The sequence below is a fragment of the Tamandua tetradactyla genome, chromosome 1, assembly GCF_023851605.1.
Source record: "Tamandua tetradactyla isolate mTamTet1 chromosome 1, mTamTet1.pri, whole genome shotgun sequence".
Classification (NCBI taxonomy): Eukaryota; Metazoa; Chordata; class Mammalia; order Pilosa; family Myrmecophagidae; genus Tamandua; species Tamandua tetradactyla.
The window spans coordinates 194521707-194548610 of NC_135327.1; the positions used below are offsets into that span (position 1 = coordinate 194521707).

A 26904-nucleotide genomic window follows, 5' to 3' on the forward strand; every position below is an offset into this window, starting at 1 on the left:
CAGAAAGTGAATGAGGGGAAAAAGAATAAAAGATTATGCTTAGGTTTTTGGCTGAGCATCTGATGGAGAGTGGCGCTATTTGCAGAGATTGAATTGCAATCTTCTGTAGGAAGAGCAAGTGAGGGAAAAGCTTAAGAACAAGTTCTGAGCTAGAGAGAAAGACTTAGTCAGTGTGAAGATGGTAATTCAAAACCTGGGAGAAGATAAATCATCTTAGGGAATTGTGGAGAAAGAGAAGAGAGCCTATGAAGGAACCCTGAGAAATCTCAGTTAAGGGAAAAGAAGAGGGGACCAGCAAAGAGATTGAAAGGAGTCAGATAGACAGGATGAATACCAAGAAAATGCAGTGTCATCGGAACCAAGAGAAAAGAACATTTCAAAAGAAGGAAGTCGTCAGGTGCTCAAGTATTGCAGAAAAGTCTGTTTGGTTTGGTGACAAGGCAGTCATTGGGGACCTTGGCAAGAATAATATCAGTGGAGCAGTGGAAACCAAAGCCATATAGAAATGGATTAAGAAGTGAATGGGGGGGGGGTGAGAAAGTATGAAAATAAACCCTTTCAAGAAGTTTCTTCATGAAAGAGAAAGGAGAGTCAAAGATTGGGGTTATTGGAGTTAGGGAGCTACCCCCATCCTGTATTCTATGAAGGAGACTGATTTTTAGAAAAGTGATTTCAAACAATATAAGCAAGGCTTAGGAAACTTTGGGGTGCATTATTTAACAAATTCTGGACTACACTGAATGTTTATTTTACCCCTTTTAGGTGCCAGGTACAGTTTTATGCGCTTAGGATACAGAAATTGATAAGCTGAATGCTCTCCTACTCAGTGCTTGTGGCCAGCCAGCTCTAGTGTCCCTTCCAGAAAATCTTCATGACTCCTTAGCTAAGTCAGTCCCCTCATTGTGGTTGTACCATGCCACAATGCCACCACTTCACAGCACTTGACAGGCTCCAGTTTAACATTTTGTATGAATCTTTTATTCATACCTATCTCTCCCACCAGCCTGTTAGCCATGGGAACACTAAGACTTGCTTATTTTATACTGTATCCACAATATACAGAACAATTACCAAGTGCCTACTAGGTTCCTAATAAATATTGACAGAAAAAAGGAAAAAATCAGTTTGCAAAGATGATAGACCTAGAAACCACTAACTGTTCAGAGAGCAGCAGGGATTCCCTTGAAGAAGTGTGCTATTTGGTCTGGAGGAGAAGTCAGGCTTCACTGGGGAAATTGAAGTCTTGAGAGTTTACTAATTGCATGTTATCTTGCAACTCCTTTTGTCCTTTCCTCTTTTCTCCTCTCCTTTCCCATATGGGCCACCTTTTCTTCCTTACTGTTCCCCAAAGTTGAGCAGGGCAGCTGAGAGCCATTCTTTTCATCTTGCTTTGCAGCCTGGGCCCATCTTCTCATTTCCCCAAGTATCCAAGCATGTTGAAAGTGGAAAAAATAAAAAAGCCCCCCAAGAGACAGACACCCTCAGGATCAGTGGAGCTGGAGCCCTGTGTGTGTGCTGCTTCTCCCTACCCTGGGTTCAACACCAGAGCTACTAACACTGCTCGTGGACTTGGCTGTTTTGGCTTCGGGGAAGGCATGCCAGGAACTGAGGTCAAATTCGAGTTTGTAAACAAAGAGAAGGTGATAAGCTCTCGTGGCTCCCAAAAGGAGAGTAGAAGAGGCCTCTCCCGCCAAAGGGGAAGATCTTTTCTTCTCTCCAGTTGCCTTTCAGTCCCTTTACCTGGTCTAGACCAAGTTGTCCTGAAAAATGAGGAAGGAGATGCCCTCAGCCTACCTGTTTGCAATAAGAAGAGAAAAGCCAGCCCTCTTGGGAGGCTTGAGCACCCAAATGTTTCCTGTGCAGCCCTGCCAAGCCTTCCAATGGCCTCCCAGGCCAGCCTTGGCCAAAATAAGCTAAATGGAGAGTCTGGAATCTGTAGCTTCCAGTGTGTGCTTGGGCCAGAACACCCGCTGCAACATGAGAAGAAGGCATCCAAGCAGAAGAAAGCAACTAGATGGAGAGAGGAAGTCAAGCAGAAAGGAAAGAAGTCAAGGAGCCAACCATTCAGCTCTGGCCAAACCTCTTCTAGCCCAGTTCTGGTCCAAAACCTCCCCCAGCTCTCCCAGGTGACCATTCCTGACAAGTGTGAGGGAAACCAGTCTATTGTGAACGAGGAAGAAAAGCAGGGTGGCAACCTCATAGCCCATCCAGCCGGAGAGGTGGGATGCCTCAAGAAGTGTAAGAAAAAACATTTGCTTCCTGATGTGGGGGAGAAGTTAGGGCCTCAGCTGAGGAACCATTCACCACCCTGCTTGAAAAAGCAGGCCAGAAGTCTAAAACCAAAGACCAAGGGCTTGAATTCTCACTGGCGTGTGCCAGACCCTCTAGACACCACAGGTCAGAAACCCAGCTCAGATGTCAGACAGTTCTTTAACATTGACCACAAGAATGTCTGCCGTGTCATTTGCACTCTCTGTTATGCCAGTATCAGACCTGGCAAAATTAAGGGGCAATTCCAAACCTCGAAACTTGTCTCTCACTTGGCAAGTAAGCACCGATTGGAGTGGGAAAGGTGGCAAACAACAGCCAGCCAAGGGAAGAAGGTGAGAGGGGCTGAGGAGAAAAAGCAGAAGGGTTTGCCCACAGATACCTTCAGCGTTGCCTCTGGTGGGCTCCCATTACCAAGATATGGCTCAGATGCCTTCCTGTTTGAAGATTGTGAGGGGGAGCTGGCCCTGGGCAGGCAGAAGCTGTTGTTTATGGTCCCATCATCCCTGACCACTGCCGCCAGAGATAAACCTGTTCCCTATGTGGAAGTGAGGGAAGACTTGGGTGGTATATATGCCTCCAACCAACCCCGAGCACAGACCTGGAACCACAGCATTGCAGAATTGCTCTGCAGCATGGCCTTGCCGCTCTCCTTTGTTTCATCGCAGCCTTTCAGGAGATTTATGGCCCAGGTCGACCCCTGCTACCATCTTCCCTCACCAGCCTTTTTCTCAGATAAAGCTTTACCTCTGCTTCATGAGGCTATGGGTGAGCAGGTGCTTCAGGAGATGCAGTGGGCTGAAGGAAACCAAGTTCACTTCACCACATTCACGTCAACCCAGGACTCAGCAGTAGATTACATGGTGATCACTGCCCATTGGGGGGTGATAAAGCCAGGCATCAGGCAGGTGACATCAGGGAGCCTGAGGAAACAAGCTGTGCTCTGGGTCCAAGCCCTACCCTTGGAGAGAACACCAGAGGACAGGCAGCTGGAGCTGGCAGAACAGATCAGCCTGTGGCTCAGCCGCAGCTCCCTGAGGCCAGGCTTCCTGGTATCAGGTGGCTGGCCCAACCTGGAGTGGACAGTGAAGAGAGAGGGCTACACTCACATTCCTTGTTTTGCCCACTTCCTCGACAACCTAGTGAGGAACTTTCTGTGTCACCATCACAGTGCCCAGATTATCGTGGACACAGCCAGGGCAATCTGTAGCCATTTCCAAGGTTCTGCAGAGGCCCGGAGGCTCCTCACCCAGCTCCAGCATCAGTGTGGCCTCCCAGCCCATCAGCCATTTCAGGAAGTCTCAGACCACTGGATTTCAGCCTACCATCTGATGGAGTGGCTAGTGGAGCAGCAGCAGCCTCTTCAAGAGTATGAGAAAAAACACCAGCTGGGGAAGGCTGGGACAGCCTTGTCTTCCATGTTTTGGAGTCTGACAGACAGTCTGGTCAAGCTCCTCCAGCCCTTTCGGATGGTGGTCCTGGAGGCAAGCTCAGCCCTGGCTTCTCTAAGCCAGGTGCTGCCCCAGCTGCGCTACCTACATATCTTCTTGGAGCAGGTTCACGGGCACTTTGTGGAGCAGAGTGCCAGGGAGAGGGGTGCAGCTATCCGACTGGCTGAAGGCTTGGCCCTGCAGTTCTCCACAGACCATCACATCAATGAGTTTTTCCACCGGGAGGAATTTGTGCTGGCTACCTTGCTGGACCCCCGTTTCAAGGGGAAGATTGAGGCTATCCTACCCTTGGGGGCTGATATTGATCACTGGAAACAAGTACTAGTATACAAGGTGAAGGAGATTATGGTATCTGAATACTCTTTGCCTGCCTTGTCATCCTTGCATTCCCAGAATGTGCAGAACCCCAAGGATATCCACATGGCTCCATCCCTGCATGGTAGAATAGCCAAGAGCCCCAGGATTGAGGGGAAGGAACCATTAGAGAAGAGAAGCTCTGGATCTTTCCCACTAGTCCAGAAGGAAAAGAGCCTGTTGGAACAGCTGGAGAGTGTGGGACTGCTGGCATCAGAGAAGAGTGGAGCCTCACTCTCCATGGAGAACCATTTTGCTAGCATCATAGTCAAGAAGTACCTGCGTGAGAACGAGACAGTTGGAGCCAAGGAGGATCCCCTAGTTTACTGGGAGAAGAAGTGTGAAGTCTGGCCAGCCCTAGCAAGATTGGCCATCCTGTATCTATCCTGTCCACCCACAGGAGCCTTCTCTGAAAGTATCTTTGCCTCCCTGAAGAGTCCCACCATTGTAGAACAAAATTCTCCTCTCAAAACAGAGACCATTGAGCATCTTCTCTTCCTAAAGACCAACCTGGAGAATTTCCCCAACTATACTCCACCTCCCCTTGTCTTCTCTAGTAATGATCTGGCTGAGGCGGAGAAGCAGACCATTTAGTCTGTTGGGTCTGTTTGGATGGGCAGACTGCAGGACAGGAGCAGATAGTGGTGATCCTGTCACATAGATTCCTAGAATCTCAGGAACTTTGAAGAACAACTAAAAGTCCAATGTTCTTAAAATCTACCCTTAAAAACCTCTGCAGTAGATAAAAACCTCTGCAGTAGATCCTGAAACCTAGAGGGGCCATTCTCTCCAGAGCATCAGTTAATTCCATCTCTCTACCCCATTTTTTTGACAGCCCCTTTCCCTTCCAACATAAAAAAGTTAGAATGGCCATAGCCCAAATACCCCTAAAGAGTGGTGTAGAAAGATCAAAGGTGATGATGGAGTTACACAGAAAAGATAGGGTTTAGCAAATGAATATGACTGCTGAATCATTAAATTGATATTTCTTTTAGTCTCCAGTATCTTAGAGCAGCTAGAAGGAAAAACCTAAAATTGTGAAATTTAACCCATTTCAGAGGAAAGTCTGAAATCTGTTCTACAACTAATTGTTGTGATGTACTTTGAAATTTATTGCTTCTTTGTATATGTTTTTTACAAAAAAGAATTAAAAAGTCAATTGTGATGATAAAAAAATATTTATTCCTTCCAGCCTCCTATGTTCTGGAGCAGCTAGAAGGAAAATTCTGAGATGACGGTATAGTACCCATGACAAACTCTGAAATCTGTCCTGTAACTACTTGTTGAAGAGTGCTTTGAAAACTGTTGCTTTTATCTTCTTTGCTTTGTCTATAGGTTATATTACACAATAAAAAAAAACTCTGCAGTAGAATGTCGAACTGAGATATATATATATTGTGCAGCTACAAAAGGGAAGGACCTTGAGAGGCACACAATGAACTGAATAAACCTTGGGGACAATGTGTCATGCAAAATAAGCCAGAAACAAATAAATAGAATAAACATGCTAAGGTCTCTCTCAGAAAATACTTTTGAGAAAATGGGAACCTAGATTGTAAGCCATTATAGCACCCCGGTCTGAAGTTGTAAATGCATTTCTAAATTCTAAAACACTAAGGTATATGTGTATCAGCTAGTATTTGCCAGGAACTTTGAGTAGCTTTGTGATACCTAAAACCCAGAAATCGGAGTGCTATGGCCCTGAAAATTAGCATAACTATATGTAATAACAGTTAAAATAACTGAAAACAAGATCAGGCCTCAGAGTTTAAAACAAAGTCAGTTTGGCTGAGTCTAAGGTAAATTAGAACACAGGATAAAAAATGGTAGTATATGTACTCTAGACCTTCACCTACTTTATGAGCCCAACAGCAGAGAGGTTTTTTATGTCTAGAACCTAAGTTTTCTGTAACATAATCTATATCAACCTGTCTGGATAGCTCATTTAAACAAACCCAAAGGAGTCCAGAACAGCAACAAAGCCTTGGGTTTTTGTATAGCTTAATATACTACCAGGATACATCTCAGACTAGTGTAGGCTGATAATTTAAGAGTATTGGTAGAGTCACCTGAGGTTCCAAAGCAGGGAAATATGTATCTCTATATATGAAACTATTAAACTTTCCCATCTAGGAAACCCTGGGTACTCTCAACCTTGGGGGACTCCCAAGAAAATAGGCCAAGCCCTAAATTTTGAGGCTTGTCCTTAATAAACATTTCTGTAGAGGAGAAGCTAAGAGTATACCCATAACAAGGCCTAAGAGTTGCTTCCAGGAAGGCTCTTTGTTGCTCACATGTGGCCTCTCTCTCTCTCTCAGCCCAACTCTGCAAGGAGTTACCCTCTCCTCTACATGGGACTTGACATTCAGGGGCAGAAATCTCCCTGACAACATGAGGCATGGATCCTGGGGATGGGTCTGGCCCTGGCACCATGGGACCGACAACACCTTCCAAACCAAAAAGGGAAAAAGAAGTGTGATAAAATAAGGCATTGGTGGCCAAGAGATCAAATTGAGTTGAGAGTCTATTCTGGAGGCTGCTGTTATGTAGACTTCAGTTGATAGTGCTAATTGCCATGGTTTGCTAACCCCCAACCAATATGACTCTTGTTGACTCTTAAAAACACCACAGGGGCAGGCCATGGTGGCTCAGCAGGCAGATTTCTCACCTGCCATGCTGGAAACCCGCGTTCTGTTCCTGGTTTCTGCCCTTGCAAAAAAAAAAAAAAAACACCTAGGGCTCAAACTGAGACTAAGTTTGCTCTCCTGGAACCTATAACTCATAGAGGGTTCCTAGGTCAGATAAATCCTGAAACCCAGAGGGAACAGCCTTTCCAAGATTATTAATTACATGCCCCATCTTTTAGTGTGGACACTCCTTTTCAACATGAAAAAGTCATTAGGAACATTGCCCAAAGATCCCTGCAGATTGGGAGAAGGATCAAAGGCTGAGGAGAAAGTATAACAGAGAAGATGGGTTTAACAAACAAGTATGACAGCTGAATCACTATTAATATTCCTTCTAGCCTCCAATGTTTTGGAGCAGTTAGAAGGAAAAATCTGAGATAGTGGAATGGTAGCCCATGACAGACTCTGGGATTTGTTCTGTAACTACCTGTTGAAGTGTGCTTTGAAAATTATTGCTCTTTTCTTTGTATATATGTTATATTTTACAGTTAAAAAAAAAAGTTTTAAAGCTTCTGTAGTAGATAAAAGTAGAGCGCTACTGTGGGGTACAGCCCAGAATCTTAATTTCCTTTGGTAAGAACAGCAAGAGTTTCTTGGTTTTTGACAAATTGTCATATCTTTTTCAGGGAGACATCATATTCTGTCTACCCATTGCTTAACTTATTGCTAGCACTGTGTGTTTACTCTCGTCATAAGTGACTGAATTACACTGTGAAGTTTTATAGACTACAGCTCTCTACTGAAATATTTGTGGGCTTCTGGGATCTTATATAAGATCAATATAAGGACTAGCTATGTGAAAGGGATACATGCCTTTGAGAGGCATGCGTTCTCAAAAAAGGGATGGGGACGTGCGTGAAGCTCTCTCTGAGATTACTTTCACTACAGAAAGAAAGAACCCCAAGGCAGATTAGCCAGTTTAAAAGATAAGTGCCTACATGTACACACACGCACACACCAGTCTTCAAGAGGTCTGCCCTTTCCCATGCATTCCGAAGTGGCCTCAGAATGCCTGATCAATGGGACTGACCAGCTAGTGAGGAAATAAGAATTGCAGAGAGCTGAGATACCCATTCTTCAAAATGTTTTTCTTCTAATAAGTTGTTTCTAAATCACAGGAAACTTTGGATTTTCTTTCTACAGTGAAAGCAATTTCAGGAAGACCTTCAATAGTTTACCCAAGCTCCAGGATGCTGAGTATATGTCCCATCCTGGAAGCATCCACACCTTCCCCTGTCCCTGGTCACCTTTTTCCCCCATGTCCTTTTGTGTAATCCTGGTCACTTTTAAAAAGCAAATCCCTCACTTAGAAGTCAGAAAAGATATGTATAGAACCCATCGATAATATAGATTGCTCAGAGTTCCTCAGGGAGGAATGCAGGACCTGAGTGATCCCGGAATTAGGGATATGGGAAGAAGAGAAGAAGGAAGGGAAAGCTGGGAGAATGTGGGACCTCTCACCACCAAAGACACGACTAGGTCACCTGCAGTGTTTGGTCACTGAGAAAGGTGGCTGACAAGATTGAACTTAGAGGAAGGCAAAGCACTAGAGACCTGTTTTGCACTATGGCCCTGGCCGTAGGGTAAGGGAGCAAGCCTTCCTCTCACTGGACAGACAGTACCTGGTGTGTCAGAAACCCTGGAGGCCTGTTCCTTTGTGTCTGTGGTCAGTTGTGTGTTTTATTGTAATTCATTTTAAGACATTTGGATTTATTGAAAATGTAAAGAAGCAAAAAAATTAATAACAGTAGTCCTTTCACTCAGAGGCAGCCTCTGTGAACACTTTGACATATTCCCTTTACTTTTACATTAAGATCATATAATACATAATCTATTTAGAATACTATATTTTCAGTGTAACAATCGCATCTTACATTATTAAATAAACCTTATGGTTGGAGTAGCATGATTTCATTTGAAGTCTGGCCTCCAAATTGCTGAGATCGTCTCTCCTTTCCCCTGTTAGGAGGGGTTGAGTGAGTAGAGGGTAGGGAATGTGTTCAGAGGCTCTCCTGGACCCAGCTTTGAATCTCTCCCAGTGTCCTTTCCTTTTAGTAGTAAGTGGGTCTCAGACTTGAATGAGAATCACCTGAGTACATCTTTTTAACTGCAGGATTCTGTAACTTATTCCCAGAAATTCTGATTCAGTAGGTCTGGGGTCGGGATCCAGGCAGCTGGTGTGCCCTGAACTTGCTGTAGGGGAAGCACATTGGTTTGCTGCCATCCCATTAGCTTTCTCAGAAGAGCCATTGTCCCTTTGATGTAGGGCCTCACTTCACTGACTTCAGTGCTCCCCGGAAAAGGATGGGGCAGGAAGGTGGTGGGGGAGCAGCACATGAGGAAGGTGGGAGATGAAAGAAAAATGGTGAGAGATACTGTTGATCTCATCAGATTCTAGGAGGATTGGGCTGCAAGTCCCTTTTGGAAAGAAAAGAGATTAAATAAAAAAGAATGACTAAACTAGTGTTGCAGACTGAAGGGAACTAGGTAAAGAAACCTCCCTCCCTTCTCAGAGATGGGGTGGAGGGACAATGTGCTTTAAGATGGGAAGAGATATATATCAGTAACAGCCTCTCCAATTCCCTGGTATGGAGCTCTTTAAATATCCTTGCTGGTGGTTGTGGGAGGAGCTAATGGAATGGGCTTTGGGCCTGGTTACCTTGGAGAGGGGGAAATAAAAAGTTTTGATTATGCAAACTCAGACAGGAATCTCTCATACTTTGCAGCCACAGATTTTCTAAACAGTTGGAGTGAGTGATCCTTCCCAGGCATTACCCAGCCTGGCCTGAGCATTTAACTCCTGAGTCCTGTCTTGTCCTGCGCTTCCTTCCCTGAACCTGGCCATAGTCTACACATTTGGGAAATTGCCGCTTTTGAGCAGAGTTCCACTCTTGTTTTCTGTCTGTAAACTTTGACCCCCTCTGTGGCTGGTGATGTCATTGCCCCTCACCCAGCCTCCTTCTTCCCTGTTTGCCATTCTGCCCCACACCCACCAGTGGCTTGAAGTGTCGCACCTTTCTGAAGCCAGCTTAGATAACACCTGACCCTTCCTCCAAAATGGTTTCCTAGACTAGCTGACCTCCCCTCACTTTCATTTTTTTGAAATTTGGTCATATTTACAGTTGGAACCTTACTTTCTGGAACATATTGATTTAAGAGTTGATCCAACAGATGAGTACAACGTATGGATTGGGAATAAATAAATAAATAATGGGAGGAATAAATGTCAAAATAAATTTAGTAGATTGAAATGCTAATGAACAATGAGTGGGAGGGGTAAAGGGTATGGTATGTGTGAATTTTTTTTGTTTTTTTGTTTCTTTTTCTGAATTGATGCAAATGTTCTAAGAGATGATCATGATGAATATACAACCATGTGATGAAAAAAGAATTCATATTGTATGTTGATTGGTTTTATTAATAAAAATAAAAAAGAGGTGATCTGAGAGCAAAAGAGTAACTTGGTGGGGGTGGGGGCAGCAGGAGGTGGAGAGCCATGGGAAGGGCAATGCCCACCAGTTGCTTCACTGTCTCTTCCCTCCCTTGGCCTCAGTTTCCTCATCTTACTGACTAAAGATTCGTCCTTTGGGCCCTTCCAGCTTCAACCAGAGATCACAAATATGCCTGCATAATCTGGAAACCATTTTGAATTCATTGCTAATGTTAAAAACAAAAAACATATTTTTGAGTGAATAAATAAAGCAAGGTGCAGTATGCACCATTTGTGTTTGTATTTGCACAGAGTATCCCAGGAGGAAACGAAAGAAATTGGTGATAGTGGTCACCTATTATCAATTCAAAAAATAAATCTAAAAATTTTAACATACTTTAAGATTAATAAGAATAATAAATCATAAGTGGTTACTGAAAAAAGTAAATTAAAATAAGGAGATTTTGTCCCCAAGTCCAGATTTAAAGGATGGAACTGGTAGCACTGGGCCTGACTTCTTCCATGCTTGACTGGAACCAATTTGATGCCGCTCCCTGACTTGTGTTCCAGACCTGTTCCTTGAGATCTGACCCGGCCATATAGAGTTTTCGCTCTGGTTGTAAAGGCTGGGTTATCTACTTCATGCCCTCACCTACTCGGGAAAGGCTTGCATGACTGTTCCATTGTTTCTCCTTAGGGACCTGCTGGCCCTTGAGCTGGGGGTGTTTGAAACAGGCCTCCTGTCACTGGTCCCAGGATTGTTGATGATACCCCTTTTGGGGGTGGACAGCCAGCTGACCTGGGTGACACCCACATCCCTGTGAGAGACCCGGCCAGGGCCCAGTCCATCTGAACCAAGTGTCGTCTCATGGAGCCTCAGGGCGAAAAGCCAGCTGAGGGTGAAGGGGTGCGGATCACTCCCCAGCTGCTGAAGGCGCGCACGGGTGAGTTTGCCCTGGAGTCCATCCTGCTGCTGAGGCTGCGCAGCTTGGGGCTGGCGGACCTGGGCTGCCTGGGCGAGTGCCTGGGCCTGGAGTGGCTGGATCTGTCAGGTAATGCACTCACCCACCTGGGCCCACTGGCCTCCCTGCGCCAGCTGACTGTGCTCAACGTCTCCAATAATCGCCTGACCACACTGGAGCCACTGGCCACCTGTGAGAACCTGCAGAGCCTCAATGCTGCAGGCAACCTGCTGGCCACACCTGGTCAGTTGCAGTGTCTGACAGGGCTGCGGGGCCTCGAGTATCTGCGGCTCCGGGACCCTTTGGCCCGGCTGAGCAACCCCCTTTGCACTAACCCCTCTTACTGGGCAGGGGTCCGAGAGCTGTTGCCTGGCCTGAAAGTCATTGATGGTGAGCGGGTAACCGGTCGTGGCAGTGAACTTTACCAGTTGTGCCGAGACCTGGACAGCTCCTTGCGCCCCAGCTCCAGCCCAGGCCCCCGAGCCACAGAGGCCCAGCCTTGGGTAGAGCCAGGATACTGGGAGTCCTGGCCCACCCGGAGCAGCTCCATCCTGGAGGAAGCCTGCCGGCAGTTTCAGGACACACTGCAGGAGTGCCGGGACCTAGATCTCCAGGCCACCAACAGCTTGGCTCAGGCTGAGCAGGCCCTGAGCCCTGCAGGTGCTACCTCTTCCTTCATCTTTTGAGAATTATCCCTGTGGCTCGGGACAACCTGGCAGGTGACTGTGGGGTCCTCACATTGTGGTCTAGCTGCACACTTCTCCCTGTCTCTGCACCTATCTTTCCTGTCTGTGATTTCATAAGACTTTTCACTGGACCTGCAAGCTGGACTGTCATTTATCTCTGTTCCTTAGAATAACCCCTCTTCTTCACACTCCTGCCTCACAGAGAACCCACCATCCTCCCTTCACATGCTTGCAAGGAAACACCTCCAGAGTGGCCTCTCGTAGGTATAAGGACTCTCTACAGGCTCCTCGCTCAGAGTGCAAGACTTTCCTGCCATGGTCAGTGTGCAGCTAGGGAAGAGTCCTCGTGCCTTTTTTTGTGCCCCAGGCTGAGCTTGTGATCACAGCCAATCCTGGCTTCCCAAGCCTAAGACTCTCAGGAGAAGAAAGTTCTTAAGGTGAAAGGTAAGAAAAGTATGGAAGGGTGTTTCCTACTTCCCCTGTTCCTACCATGAGGTGTGGGCAGAGTGTAATGGCCAGAGGAAGAATGTTCGTGAAGCTGGAAATCACTCACACTACAAATCTGCCTATCCAAATGACCATCTGCTCTGGCCACCCTATCCCGTGTTTGTCAGAAGTCTTCTCTGCCCAGTCTCACCTGCACTGATCTCTATTAAATGTTTATTGTTTTAATTTGTCTCACTGCCTACCATTTTGTGGGGGTAAATATGGTCTTTCCAGAGCAGGAGTACATTAAGGTTTGTTGCTTGATATCCACTCATCCTGACCTCTGGGGCCAAGATTCATTTCCCATTGTTTTCTGGGTGTCCAACCAGAAGTATATTGCACCACCTTGGAATTTAGCTTCCAACATATAAGAAAAGGAGCACTTGGGCCTTTTCCTCATTCAGATGGCCCCCTGCCAGTTAAGCTGGGGGGAAAGGAGGGAATGCAAGGAGAGGCGAGAACACAGCTCTGAGAACAGTTTTATTAACTTGAGATGTAATAGGATTGCCTTTCTGGGTGCAGGGAAGGGAGTTTTTCAGTGATTACTTTCTGCAGTTGCCCAGGAACTGGGACTGAATTTTAGAAGAAAAAGAAACAGAAGTGTTTATGAGGAGGCTGCTTTGATTCCAGTCGCAACTTACCAGTTCTTAATTCCATCCTCTCCCTACTTCCCACTCCAGCACCATTTCCCACTCCATCCCAAACCCCATTCCAAGTTGCTATTCCTACCCCAAATTTTGCCCCTCTCCCTCCTGGTCTGTTATTCCAGGGCTCAACTGGGGGGCAGGGCCTTGAAGAAGGCGAATTGTCCAGGGAAGTAGTAGCCATGGGGATCCTCGCCAGTCCGTTCCACCCGGCCACACTGGGCCTCCTGGTGCTCCTCAGTTTCCTGCTGATGGGAGCAAACTGTCAGCCTCTGCAGCTCCCTCCCTCCACATTTCCCTGGGAAGATCAGGTCCTGGGCTTCTCTTCACTTCACCCCATAGGCCCAGCTTCTATCATTTTTCATAACTTCCTCCCTCAACCCCTCCCCTTCGCTTCTCTGCCCCCCTGTTACCCGTTGAATCTGTGTCTCTATAGGGCAGTGGACCATCCGGCCCAGAACTTTATCTTCGTAGTCCAGTTTGATACAGGCCAGGCATTTCCGCTTCCTCTGGGGAGAGAAGCATGGAACCAGGGAAGAAAGAAGTGAGGGGAAGCAGGCGGTACCACAAGGACAGAAGCTGGGGGTTGATGGGGTGTTGCCACATGCTGCAGAAGTGCTGGCCTCCCTCCCTCTGGCAGCCTAGAGCAGAGGGGTGAAGGGTAATGCACCCAGATGGTTTCAGGTGCAGTCCACTAGATAGTTCAGAAGGCAAATAATCCTGTTTTCAAACTAGAGAACTTTAGAGGATGTGTATATATGGGTAGGTAAAGGCAGGGCTATTCCCGGTGGGTTTTCCCTACCTGACTTTCACCAGAAAAACTCTGCTTTTACCTATTATTTCTGTTTGCTGTTTCTTGTAAGGTTTGATTTGAACAAAAAAGGTTGTGAACTCAAAGTTTTGAAAATCACTGCTATGGCCCATTCCCCTCCTTTAGACCAGCCACAAAGCTGGTGATTGGCCAACCCTGAAACAGAAGCCTTGTCCCAGCCCAGGGATCTCTCCCCAGAACAGTGCTTTTGCCCAGAGGTGACTGATTATAGAGTCAAGCTCTGTTTATGAATCATTCAGTCCAGGCTGGGACCATCTCCACTTGAAAACTCAGAAAACGGGAAATTTACCAAGTATGGAATGGGGGCCATGCAAACCCCAAACCACAAACTTCTTCCAACAGTGACTTGAAGCTGGAGAAACTCAGATGGATGTTAACCCCAGCTTTAACAAATCTGTCCTTGGGACAAACCAACCCTCCCTCCTGCTTACCCTGCCCGCCACAACCACGGGCTCAGATTGAGCTGGTTCAGCTTCCCGGGAGGTTCCTCCACAGCAAGGTCTCCAACCCCAAGGATTTCCAGCACATCTCTCACCAAACTTATGTACACACACACACCCCTTCACTCACCCCGTTGGGCTTGACTTTGCACTCTGGCCTCTTCCAGTCCTTCTTTCGGCAGCCTGTCTGCTGGAGCTTAAATTCTAGCCTCACAAATGTCCCAGCTGGGAATGACTGCAGAGAGACAGATATAGAAAGGCAGGCATCCAGCTGAGTGGTCAAAGCAAGGCCTGGATGGGACCTGCCTCTCTGGTCCCCATAGTGAAACTGCACAACTTTAGGAGGGTGGCTGGGGTGGCAGACTCTTCTCCAGAGAGTTGGGTGCTTTGAGTCCACAGCGCATTTGTACCTGCTTCCTATGAATGTTTCGGTTTCCTGCAGTGAGGCACCAAGCCAACCCACAATGCCCCCAGCCCTGGGGCCCATAATGCTAACCGTGTCCTTGGCACTGTCCATACTCGTCTCCTTGAAGGCCCACTGCACAGGCGGGTGCTTGTGGAATTCCTCTAGGGCCACCTGCAGTCCCCGGCGCTGGGCAGCAGAGAGCTCGGCCCCGCCCAAGCCCACCATGCCCAGCCACAAGGCAAATGGGAGCAGCAGCTGCCTCATGCTTCGCCTCTCAGTCAGCCTGGCCCTGCAAAGGGTGCGGGTCCATCCTCAGCTCTTCACTGCCTACTGGGGGACCCTCCTCCCCTGGCCCTGCCCCTCAGGTGGGCCATACCTGGCAGAACTCTGGGCAGAGTAAGAGGAACAGGGAGGGGATCTTTCCTAAAATTGTCCTTGGTGTCCTCCTGATTCTTCCACTCCTTCCTGCCCCCATCCCCATTTTCTCTGGGTCCAGCCCCAGCCGGGCCCTGTCCTAGGTAGGTGCTGAATTGGCTTCTGTCCACAGACATTTTTGCCAATTCTGAAGCAATTTCCTACAGCCTGGAAAGCAGCCCTGTTTCCTACTTCCACCCTGCCACCTTTCCCACAGGTCTCTGACCCCTTAGGTCCCACCCCACCAACCTTTCCTCCTTCACTGCTTCTTCCTCCAGCCTGGGATCCCCTGGCTCCCAAGAACCCCAGACCTCTCCCCCCACCCCTGGCTTTGAGTAGGGGAGGAGAAGGGACCCAGACACTAGGAAGGAAATTGGCTGGAGGTGGAATATTTGGGGGAGGACGTAAACATGCAAGAGGAGCCAAAAGATGGGTGGGAACTTCCAGAATGCTTAACCCTTCCAGCGCTGGGACAACCCACCCTCTGGCCCCAGAAATAGGGGTCTCGCCTTGGCCAAGCCCATGCCTTTCCTGCTACAGGCCAGTGCCTCCCTCCCTTGCCTTTTTTTTTTGCGGGGGGGGGGGCGGGCAGGGAACTTCCCCACGATCCCTCTCCCAGTCTTTCCCCAACTCTTCCCTCAATCCCTGATTCAGAGCTGCCTGAGGGGCTGATCGTCCCAGAGAACCCTGCCTGCACCTGTGGTCACAGGGCCAGAAAGCCATACATGTGGAACTAAGCCCCGACTCAGTGAGAAGAGACCAGAGCATTGCTTAAAAAAAGCAAGCAGCTCACAGACAAATTTATGAATTTTGCCCTCGGAGCTGCTCCCTGTTGCCTGCCCACTCTCCTTTAATCCAATTTGCCTCTCCGTTCCTTGCTTTCCGCTCCTCACCTTCTTTACTGTGCTTTCCGGACCTCTCCTAAACTTCCCGAAGTGGAAATATTAGACACAGCTATACGCCTCTTCCAGGTCTTCTCCCTCCCCTCTTCCTCCCCACACCCCTACCCCTCAGTGGGCCCCGCCTGCACAGCTCCTCCCTCCCTCTGGGGTGGGCCCTCATCTCCTCCCATTCCCATCTCCTGGGCCCCCCTCCAACATCTCTGCAGACCAGAGGCTCCTCCCCAGCCCTAGTTAGGATTGGCTTCCCGAATAGGACACCCTTCCCCTGTGCCTTCCCTCCCCACTCTCCATCCTACCACTGCCCTCCCCTGTCCAGCCCCCTCCCCCCCCCCACCTTGCCCAGCCCTCCAGAGTCCAGCTGCAGTGACCCTAGCCAAGGTTGGCAGGCAGCTCACCAGCCCGGCCAGGCCGCTGAGGGAGGAGTTGAGACTCAGCAACCCTTCCCTCCCACCTCCTCCTTGGACTTCAGCTTTGGGCCCAGGCCTCTTTTTCCACCTTGATACTGCCTTGCTCTCCAAAGGTCCTTTTGCCTCTCCCCCTGCCTCCAAGTAGGGCTGCCCTTTTCTTAGGTCCATCCTGGGTAACGAGTCCCCAGCACTCTGGAGACATTCATTTCAGGAAATTGCTCCCAGAAATATAGGCATCCTTAAGCCAGATGAAATCATGAGAAGTCATAATCCCTCTCCCTGCCTCTCATAGCCTAAAGCCATATTGAGGCAGAAGTTTCTCTTTTAGGAAATGAACTCTGGTGTCTAACAAACATTTGTCACCAGTAACCTTTTGGTTATGTCCCATCTTGATTCCACATGCTGCTTTTCCTGACTAATTCCTCTTGTCCAGTGGTCCCCATTTGGAGAGCACATAGCCTTCAGTTATGTCAGGAAGGTACAGTGGACCCATTAGGCAAGAGTAGAGAGAAAACAGTGTCTAAATATTGGCACACCTCCTGTGTACCTTTGAGCAGATATAAACAAGCTCCAGGGCTTTCTAGAACAGTAACAGCATTAACATTTATCTAGTTCTAGGCACTATGCTTATCATTTGTAATATATTGTCTCATTTAACTGAGCCTCTCTGAACTTCTGTTTCCTTATCTGTAAAATTGTAACTGAGAAATTAGGAATTAACAAATAATTATGATGACTGAATCATTATATAGATGCCCTTTTCTTACTTTCTAGTATATTGTAGAATAACCAAAGGAAAATACTTGAAATTACCGAACCCACTGAACTGTGACCTAGATGCCTTGATCTTTAATAATGATTGTATAACTATATAACTCTTATCTTGTGATTATAAAAACCTCGTGAATGGCCCCACTTATACTCCCTTATCCTGCTTTACAACTTTGAAGTCTTGTGATCATTAGACAGCCCCTAAATGTTTATTGATAAAGAAACTTGAATCAGTCCACAACTAACCCCAATTCCTTAAACTGGACGAAGCTGTATCCAACCAAAATTGGTCCGCCTGACATGCACAGTAGCTTACTTAAGCTTTAGCCTATATGTGACCTATACTTCATTATAATACTAAAAATCACATCCATCATAACGTTAAGGCTGCTGTTTTCTTACATAGTTCTGTGACTAACCTTATAATCAATCTGCGCATGCTCAATAATTAGATAATCTCTAACCCTGTCAACTTGAGCCATTATACTTATTATCCTAAAACATGCCCATCTTTTTTTTTTTTAAAAGAAGCAGAAAATGTATTAAATGCGCATGCAGTAAAGGAAATACAGGCACATTCTCAAAGAAAGAGGTAAGGCTGCCCATCTTTTGATACTAACAGACTTTCAGAGTAACTGCAGTTTGAGGAGAAAGACTATAGGCCCATAGGCCATCTGATCTCCTTACTTCATGTGGAAATAAACTCTTTCTCTCTTAGAACCCTGGTGTCATAAATTGGCTGTTATATGCATTAGGCAGAACCCTGCATTTGAGGGGTAACAAAATGGCATATATAGGTATCACTATAACTTGTGCTGTTTGTATAAAATATTCAAATAAACATATTGCAATGTTGCATTAGTGCATAGAAAAAATCATTTGAGTAAATTTATTTGAGCTGTAGTGTATTAATGTGTAATAGTAGGAAGGATAGGCACGCTCAACATGCACAGTACAATTCAACAACACAGACTGGGCAGTGGATAACATGAAATGTCATCCAAAACAATAAAGGGGTATTTATTGGAAAAATATTTTTTATACTGCTTCAATTTCTAAATTTAAATTTAATTAATTAGTTTAGGTAATTAATTAATTAAAACTAAATAAAATTTAAAATTCAACACCATATATCACTGGCCACATTCAAGTGCTAACAAAACCACACGTGGCTAGTGGCTACCATATTGGATAGTGTGGATGTTAGCCAATTATGTGAATAAAAATTTAAAATAAAAGTGAAGATAGCATATCTATGTATGTTGTAAATGCATAGAATATTTCTAGAAAGGAAAACAAGAAACTTTTTTCTGTGGTTGCCTCTGAGGAGAGGAACTGTGTGCCTGAGGAAAAGGTTAGGGAGGGAAACTCTACCTTTTGAACTTTTAAAATGTCATACCTTGTGTATAATTTGTCTATTAAAGTATAAACACAACAAAAACCTTTTTAAAATCACAAGGTGAATAGCATTAGGTTTATTTTTATTCCAGTAAATTAATACAGATAACATAAAAATTAGCCATTTTAATGTGTACAATTCAGTGGCATGAAGTACATTCATGACATTGTGTAACCATAACAACTCTCTAGTTCCAGAACTTTTTCATCACCCAAAATGGAAACCCCATACCCATTAAGCAGTCACTCCATACTCCTCCTTGCCCTCAGCCCTTGGCCACCACAAATCTGTTTTTTCTCTCTCTAAAGATCACTCTGGTAGTTGTGTGGAGAGAGGACTGGAGGGGGTAGGGAAGCCCATGTGAGGAGACGATCGCGGCACTCCAGGTGAGAGACGACTGTGACTTGGAGGCATGGAGATGGAGAAAAGCAGAGGAATGGAAGCAACATCTAGGAACTATTGGCAACAGAACCAACATGGCACATGATGGAGAGGGGATGTGTCCCCGGTGTCTGGCTTGCACAGTTGTGGGGATGATGTTGGCCCTCGGGGATATGGAAAACATGAAGGGGATCGAAGAGCAGCTCCTGAGGAGAAAGCTCCATGGAGAGTCCTGGTAGCAGATATAAACATGCGAGCCATCTGTATTTAGATGGAGATTAGAGAAGGGAGGAGATTAGGGATTGGAGCAGGGATTAGAGTGCCCAGGTGATAGGAGAGGGAAAAGAGAAAAGATTAAGACTGAGCTCAGAAGGAAACCAACTCTGAAAGGCCCAGTGAAGGAGGATGAGCTGGCAGAGAAACCTAAGTAGAAGAGGTCATAGAAGCAAGAGGCAGCTCAAGTGGGGGGGGGGGGGGGTGTCACAGAAGCCAGGGGAAGAGACAAGGAGGGTTGGCAGTGTATGCTGAGAGATCCGGTAAACTGATGCAGAAACACATCCACTGGATTTAGCAAGTCTTTAGCAGGATAGTGGGTATAGAAGCTACACCGAATGTGTTGAGAAAAACCTGGGAGCGGCGCAAATGAGCTGAAAGTATGGGTATCATTCCCTAGATGTTTGACTGTGAGGGGGAGGAAAAAGAGAAAATAACAGTTGACAGGTCTGGGGTGAAGCTGGGCCAAGGGAGAAGGTTGTTTGTTTTAATTAGATAAAAGGGGAAGATTAATCAATAGGGGAAGCTTTCAGAGATTGGAGTGAATAGAACCCAGATATTAAGTGGGGAAGGAAAAGTAGGAAATGGTAGGGGTAATGTGGTAGGTTTGTGCCACCCCAGCTCTGCTGGGCTCCTCTTGGTCCCACAGCACTTGCAACGGGCCAGGGCTCTCCCTTTCACAATCTGCTCCTTCCTGTAATATTTTTTCAACCTCTTTTTTCTTTTTTGCAATCTAGACTGCATCTTTGCTTTTGTGCATTTATTGAAGATTAATTTCAGAATATATAAAAGGAATATATACCGTTCTCATTCCCCGGCCACCCTGGCTGCTGCTCTTGGTTGGAGACTGTCCTGCACCTAAAGCAGAAAGATGATGGCTGCAAAGAAGACAAAAAAAATCACTGAAGTCCATCAACTCTAGGCTCTAATTTGTTATAAAAAGTGGAAAGTACGTGCTGGGGTACAAGCAGACTCTAGGGATGATGAGGTATGGAAAAGCAAAACTGGGTATCCTTGCCAACTACCTTCCAGCCTAGAGGAAATCTGAAGCAGAGTCCTATGATGTTGGCCAACACTGGTGTCCATCACCACAGTGGCAATAGTACTGAATCGGGCAAAGTGTGTAGAAAATACCACAGAGTGTGCACACTGACTCTCACCGATCCAGATGATTCTGATTTCATTAAAACCATGCTAGAACAGACTGGCAAAAAGCAAATCATGTGGAAGTTTTCTAAATTAACCTGGCCAGAGCTTTTTCTTTTTTTAATTTGATGGGCAGTGGGATGTATAATAAATTGTTTCACGATTGCTCTAGAATTAATTATATACAGTTTCCATGTTTCAGTGGTGACACTTCAGTCCTCTGTGAATTCCTGCCAAGACAGATGATCTACAAGGGTGATCCTGAGAAGACTCTGAAAAGTAACCTTTCTAATGCAAAATCCTGAATTTCAGATTTTAATCACAGCATGCCATTCTTATATATTTCATTAACTTAAAATACATTAATAGTAAAACTAGAAATTGCAGAAATAAATCCTACCACTAGCTTATTGAAAAATGGGCAAAACCCTCTAACGAACTTTTGGATAAAAGAGGTAATAAAACAAATCGCAAAATTCCTAAAAATAGCAATAATGAAAATACTATATATCAGAATGCACAGTGGTATTTATGGCGGCAGTTTTCACAATTTGTAATGGATGGAGGTGGCCTAAGCGTACATCGACTGAAGAACAGAAAGACGGAATTGTAGTCTATACACACAATGGAATATTGAGCAGCTGCAAGAAGGAATGAAGTTGTGAGGCATGTAACTAGGTGGATAGACCTTGAGGATAGTATGTTGTGTGAAATAAGCCAGAGACAAAAAGACAAACATTATAATGCCTCACTAATACGGACTAAACTCAAAGAATTGAACCCGAGAGCATAGGTTATCCAGGGAAGGCTTATTGTAAAGGTTCCTAGATTGTAAGCTCTTACAGCAATCACTATTATTCCTGAGTTGTAACAGTTATTTCTAAATTTTGAGATGCTAAATCTTTGCGTACAACCTAGTCAGCCCCCGAAACTTTGGGTATCTGTGTGACAATGGAGACTCAGTGCTAGAGTTCTACAGCTCTAAAACTCAGCATTTCCTCATATAGCAATTGTTTAAGCTGAAAGTGATCAGAAGCTGAAAAAGTGATCAGTCTTGAATTAGAGATATGAATGAAGCAGATCTGGTTAGGACTAAGGTAAATCAGACTAAAGGGTAAAGGATGATATTGACCATGTTTTAAAACTTCAATTTATTTGTGAGTCCAAAGGAGGAGATGTTTATTTGCTGCAAAATTTATATTTCTCTAGCACTATTTTAGTTTGTTAAAGCTGCTGGAATGCAATATACCAGGAATGGAAAGGCTTTAAAAAGGGAATTTATTAAGTTGCAAATTTATAGTTTAAGGCCATAGAAATGTCCAAACTAAGACATCCAGAGGAATATACCTTAACTCCAAAGAAAGACCAATATCTTTCACATGGGAAGGCATGTGACTGGCATCTGCTGGTCCTTGTTTCTGATTCCATTGCTTCCAGCTTCTGATACCAGTGGTTTCCTCTCTAAGTGTCTGTGAGCTTCATGTAGATCTCAGGGACACAAACCTGGATTCTGGCTTACTTAGCATCTCATGGGAAGGCACATGGCAACACCTGCTGGACTCTGCCCATGTCTAGGCATCTGCTATGTTGATTCTCCAAGCATCTCCAAACATCTGTGTTTCTGTCAGCTCTGAAGCAACTGTTCTCCAAGCATCTGCATATGAGGTTTCTCAAAAATGTTTCCCCTTCTAGAGGACTCTAATAAACAATAAATGAATCAAGACCCACCCTGAATGGGTGGGGTCACATCTCTGCCTAATCAAAAGGCACACCCCAAATTGGATATGTCACATCTCCACGGAAATAATTTAACCAAATGGTCACACCCACACCTGGGTGTGTCACATCTCCATGGAAACAATCCAATCAAAGTTTCCCATCCTAAATAATAGGTCTGGTCCTACAAGATTGGATCAGGATTAAAACATGGCTTTTCTAGGGTACATAATAGTTTCAAACTGGCACAAGCACACTATCTAATTGAACTTGCATGGTCAGTTTATTTGAGCCCTATAATTACATGGAAGTTTGAATAGAGAATGAGATCTTGTTGGTTTGCACAGATTAATGTGATGCCCCAATATATCCCAGAGTAATTCAGAAAAGGTTTAAAAGTATTTGCAAAGCCCCCTTGAGGGAAAGGGGAAAAAATGTGGAAGTATTAAACTTCCCCACCTGGGGAATTCCAGTTATTCTCACAAACTTTGGAGACTAACAATTTAATTTTTTTTCTAATTATGATATTTTTAATTTAAAACAACTCTGCTTTAAAAATACCATCATGTAATTACAGATTTTTTTTTTCAAGTTCCACTCTGCCCCTTACATCATTTCTGTTTCTGGTTTTGGTCTTTATGTTGGGGATTCAAATGTTCAAATACTAAATTCCAAGCTTTGTGGGAAGTTGGAGCCTTTGTCAATCTGGATTCTTTGTAGGGTAATCAGGTAGTAGACTTGATTTTTTTAGTTTAAATGATCCCAAGTATCAATGCCATCTATAGATCTTTTCTTTGAAGCTATACCATTTTTCCAAAGAAGAATCATCTGAATTTTTGCCTGTAAGGATATCCAGGCCAAGCCTTGGTTCTGGGAACCAAGAGGAGTAAGGAGGCTGAGAACACCATTTCACAAGGAGAAAGAGGTTACCCCGTTTCCATTCAGGCCCTTTGTCCCCACATGCCTCTATGCCTAGTCCTCTGTCATTCCATTTCTACGGAATGAAAACTCCAAGTTCCTGCAGGGGTAGGGGCAGGGATGTAGGGGCCAAAAGCCTTCCTCCCATTCCTCTGATATCCTCAGTCTCAGCCCTGGCTCTCTCTGCACCTGGTTCCTCCCAGGCCAGAGCCTTTGCAGGGTTCCTGGACCAATCCTCTTGCTTCTTGACCGCTCCCCCATGCCCCCTGCAGTAACCTGCTCTGCTCAGTTACCTCTGTTCTTCCATACCTTCTAGTAAAACGTATTCATAGGCTTCGTCCACTGCTGTATCCGCTCCCACACTCTATCTCCCAACCTTCTTTCTCTTTGTGAACTTATCCTTTTTATTCCTTTACTGTCATTCAAATTGGGTTTTGAGAGACACTAGAGGTAAATTCAAATGTTCAATGCTCTATGTTTAACCAGCGTCTATGAGATAGTTAAAAAGAAAAGTTACTACATTAAAAAAAAGTATACACATGCACACACACAAAGGAAATCCTTTCCTAATACTTGATGCTATACACTCAACCTGATAATTTTAAAAATCAAATTTCTGTCTGGTTACACAATAATCAGAGATGGTTTGCAAGTAAAAGAACCTGGCTGGATGGCTAGCATTGCACTAGAAGAAAATAAAAATTACCCTTTTGAGAATAAACACCTGGATCCTATAACATATTTCTGAAGTGATTTTTTAAAAATTAGGATGGCACTTTTATTATTTTTTAATGCTATTTTTAATGTTTTAACATGACAGGAAATGAAACTTGGGTTTGAGAAAGTGGATGTTACCTGGCATAAACATTAACATTTTATTATCTCAGGGAAATTCAGCAAAATGACAAAAGTAGTTTGCACTTTTATTAAGTATATTAAAAATGTCAGTTTCATGAGTGAAAAATATTTTTATAAATCCAAGTGGTCAGAATGCAAATACCGAGCTGAATTTCAAACAGATCCCTTTACGTCCCCCATTAAGCCTCACTCAAGGTCTTACCACTAGATGGAGACTTGAGCAAAAGCTAAATTCATCGTGGTTTAAACCAAGCTAGTACTATATATTTTTTAAATAAAAGAGAAATTATTTTCCTTTCATATTTGTTGTAGCCCAGCAATACTTCTCTGAGAACTTCTTTTAACTCCTTCTTGACCCCTGTAAACCATGCCAATTTGTTGCATTGGTTTTATATGCTGTATGCATATTTGGTAGACCTTTAAATCAGCTCAGAATATAGATTATAAGGGACCTCTCAGCCAGTGGAAGGGTCTTTAAGGGTAGTCCAGGTGCTGTGAAATTAAATATTTTTCAAGTCTTGTTTAAATTAATTGTATTTAATATATTATTTGTTGGGTGTAGTAATTTAATAGAAAGTATCTAGTAGTTAATATTTGTATTGTAATTTCTAACATCGAAAAAAATGTCTTCCTAAATCCTAAGAGAAAATCCTCTTCTCATTTTTTAAGAAAGTGAAGGTGAACCAGTTCTGAGAACATCTGAAGCTTCACTGGCCAGCTCTGAAGGCACCAAATTTAACTGTGACCCAGATTTGGTGTTGGTGGCTGATCAGAGGGCACAGAATTGAAGCCAGGATGCCTGACTTTTACTCTGATTCCTCCAGGTCATTCCTTATTTGAAATCTGGGTAGGAACTTATTTGAAGGAGTCTACGTAGGAATGAGATAAGATTCATTCAGTGTACAGATTGGTTTCACAAACAGTGGCACATATCACCTATGGGAAACAAAACACTGGAAAATACATTTGCTTCTGCAAAATTACCAAGACTTTGCAGTGGCTCTGTCTAGGTGTTTGTTTGTATTTCCACGTCAAGGTTGGCTTTTAGTAGATATTCAACCAATAACTGATAGTCACTGGCTTCTAAATCCATCTTTGCCATTACGATGAAAAAGATACAACTTGTGCCCTGGCTGGAGTAGTAAAAGACATGGTTTTGTGATAATAGATGAGAGTTGACCTTTAAAGGGTAAAACTCAGATTTCTAAGTAAAGTCAGGTACTCCACTCTTGGTTGAGACTCCAAGATTATTTGTTCCAGTTTCTTTCCTGGCAATTTCTGGCCCCATGATCAAATCACCAAGAGGTCCTTGGCAAATCCAGTACCTAGGTAGTGACACTCCCTCCTCCCATTGAGCACTGACAGCGTGACTCTGCCCAAGTCAGTCCCCTGCTGGAGGCAGAGGGCCACTAAAGAGTCTTCCATTCCAGTTATTCTAACTGGAATAATATTCCATATAAAAATATGGAATTTGCAGCACTGCCACATACGATCAGTCTTTCTCTTAATTCTATCCCATAGGAGAGTTATACATTTAAGTTTTCTTTCAAGTCTCTTGTTCTTTGCCTCACTCGCGTATTGGTTAGAAATTTTCTCTAAGAAAAAGTGGTATTTTCTCTCACTAAAAATTCTGTCAGTCTTCCTCCACCTGCTTAATGAGTAGGAAGTAACTCAGGAAAGAAACTGAACATTTACTGATAAACAATTTGCTTACACTGCTGCTTAGGCAATTCAATATGGTCTAATCAATTCGGTGTGTTCTAATCAAATTAGTGTAACTATGGGATGAAGTTCTTACATTTCTGACTATATGATGATGAAAAAGACAGGCCATATCCCTATTTCTGTGTGGCTAATACTGTGATAGTCAAGTAGACAAATATATCGAAATAGATACATATGTGCATAATGTCAGGTAGGTGATGAATGCTATGAAGAAAAGTGGATAGAAGGTGTTGGGGTACAGGTGGTGTGGCGGGCTGGATAACAAAACTATCCAGGTCCTAATCCCTGGAACCCTGTGAATATGTTACCTCCTATGGCAAAAGGCACTTTACAGATGTGGGGAGATTATCCTGGATTACCTGGGTGGGCTCTAAATAGAAGATCTGATTACAGGAGAGACAGAAGACTGCAAGGAATGCAGTTCTAGAAGCTGGAAAAGGCAAGGAAACATTCTCCCCTAGAGGGTCCGGAGGCAGTATGGCCCAGCTGACACCCTGATTTCAGCCCAGGGAAAGTGATTTCGGACTGCTGTCCTCTAGATCTGTACAAGAACAATGTGTTGTTTAAGGCACCGAATTTGTGGTAATTAGTTACAGCAACTATAGAATCTGTACAGGAAAGAATCATTTTGAAATCTTATTTTCAAAATTTCCACAATTTCCAAACACTGTACCCACCCAGCAATAGCACTCAAATTTCCCCCTACCCTAGCCCCTGGTAACCTCTAATTTACTTTCTGTCTCTAGGAATTTACTATTTTCAGCTATTTCTCATAAGTAATCATACAGCAATTGTCCTGTTATTTCATTTAGCATGATGTTTTCACATTTCATTCATGTTGCTGCATTTACCAGAACTTCATTCCTTTTTACAGCTGAATAATACTCTACTGTATATATATATACACATATGTATCATATGTTGTTTATCCATTCAAGCACTGAAAAGGATACTAGGGTTCCTTCCACTTTTTGGTTACTGTGAATAATGCTTCTATGAACATGGGTGTATAAATATCTGAGATCTGGCTTTTAAGACTTTTAGGTATATACCTACAAGTCAGACTGCTAGATCATATAGTAATTCTAACAGCTTTCTGAAGACCTGTCAAACTGTTTTCTACAGCAGCTAATCCACTTTACACTGCCACCAATGATGTATGAGGGTTTCATCATCACCAACACTTACGTTCTTTTCTTTTCTTAACAATAGCCATTTTAGTGGGTGTGAGGTGGTATCTCATTGTGGTTTTGATTTGCATTTCCCAAATGGGTAATGTTGTTGAGCATCTTTTCATGTGCTTATTGGCCATTTATATATATATATATATATATATATATATATATAT

At 44.4% G+C, this 26904-nt stretch overlaps 2 protein-coding genes and 1 pseudogene across 11 annotated transcripts in view; 2 read left to right on the plus strand and 1 right to left on the minus strand.

The window, feature by feature from the left end:
* Positions 1-12510, plus strand: part of LRRC61 (leucine rich repeat containing 61) — a 34938-nt gene extending 22428 nt beyond the window's left edge. For 6 of the 8 annotated variants that reach the window (XM_077149368.1, XM_077149387.1, XM_077149348.1 and 3 more), the window contains exon 3: positions 1397-10880. In XM_077149368.1, the coding sequence (XP_077005483.1) occupies positions 1434-4667 (3234 nt within the window). In that variant the 5' untranslated portion in view covers positions 1397-1433 and the 3' untranslated portion in view covers positions 4668-10880. The other 2 variants (XM_077149395.1, XM_077149401.1) reach the window with 1 other exon arrangement.
* A 281-nt stretch (positions 12511-12791) lies between these two features.
* Positions 12792-16079, minus strand: RARRES2 (retinoic acid receptor responder 2). Of its 3 annotated transcripts, none has more exons than XM_077149453.1 (6): positions 15954-16079; positions 14737-14935; positions 14371-14475; positions 13382-13477; positions 13054-13213; positions 12792-12896 (listed from the first exon to the last, which is right to left on the minus strand). In XM_077149453.1, the coding sequence occupies exons 2-5, from the start codon at positions 14908-14910 to the stop codon at positions 13097-13099; spliced, it is 492 nt and encodes a 163-aa protein (XP_077005568.1). In that variant the 5' UTR covers positions 14911-14935; positions 15954-16079; the 3' UTR covers positions 12792-12896; positions 13054-13096. The 3 variants fall into 3 exon arrangements, with proteins under 3 accessions (XP_077005568.1, XP_077005563.1, XP_077005572.1); XM_077149448.1 differs by having other exon boundaries at positions 13054-13216; XM_077149457.1 differs by lacking the exon at positions 15954-16079 and adding an exon at positions 15310-15433 and having other exon boundaries at positions 13054-13216.
* A 3985-nt stretch (positions 16080-20064) lies between these two features.
* LOC143674190 (large ribosomal subunit protein eL30 pseudogene) lies at positions 20065-23075 on the plus strand (annotated as a pseudogene).
* The last annotated feature ends 3829 nt before the right edge of the window (positions 23076-26904 follow it).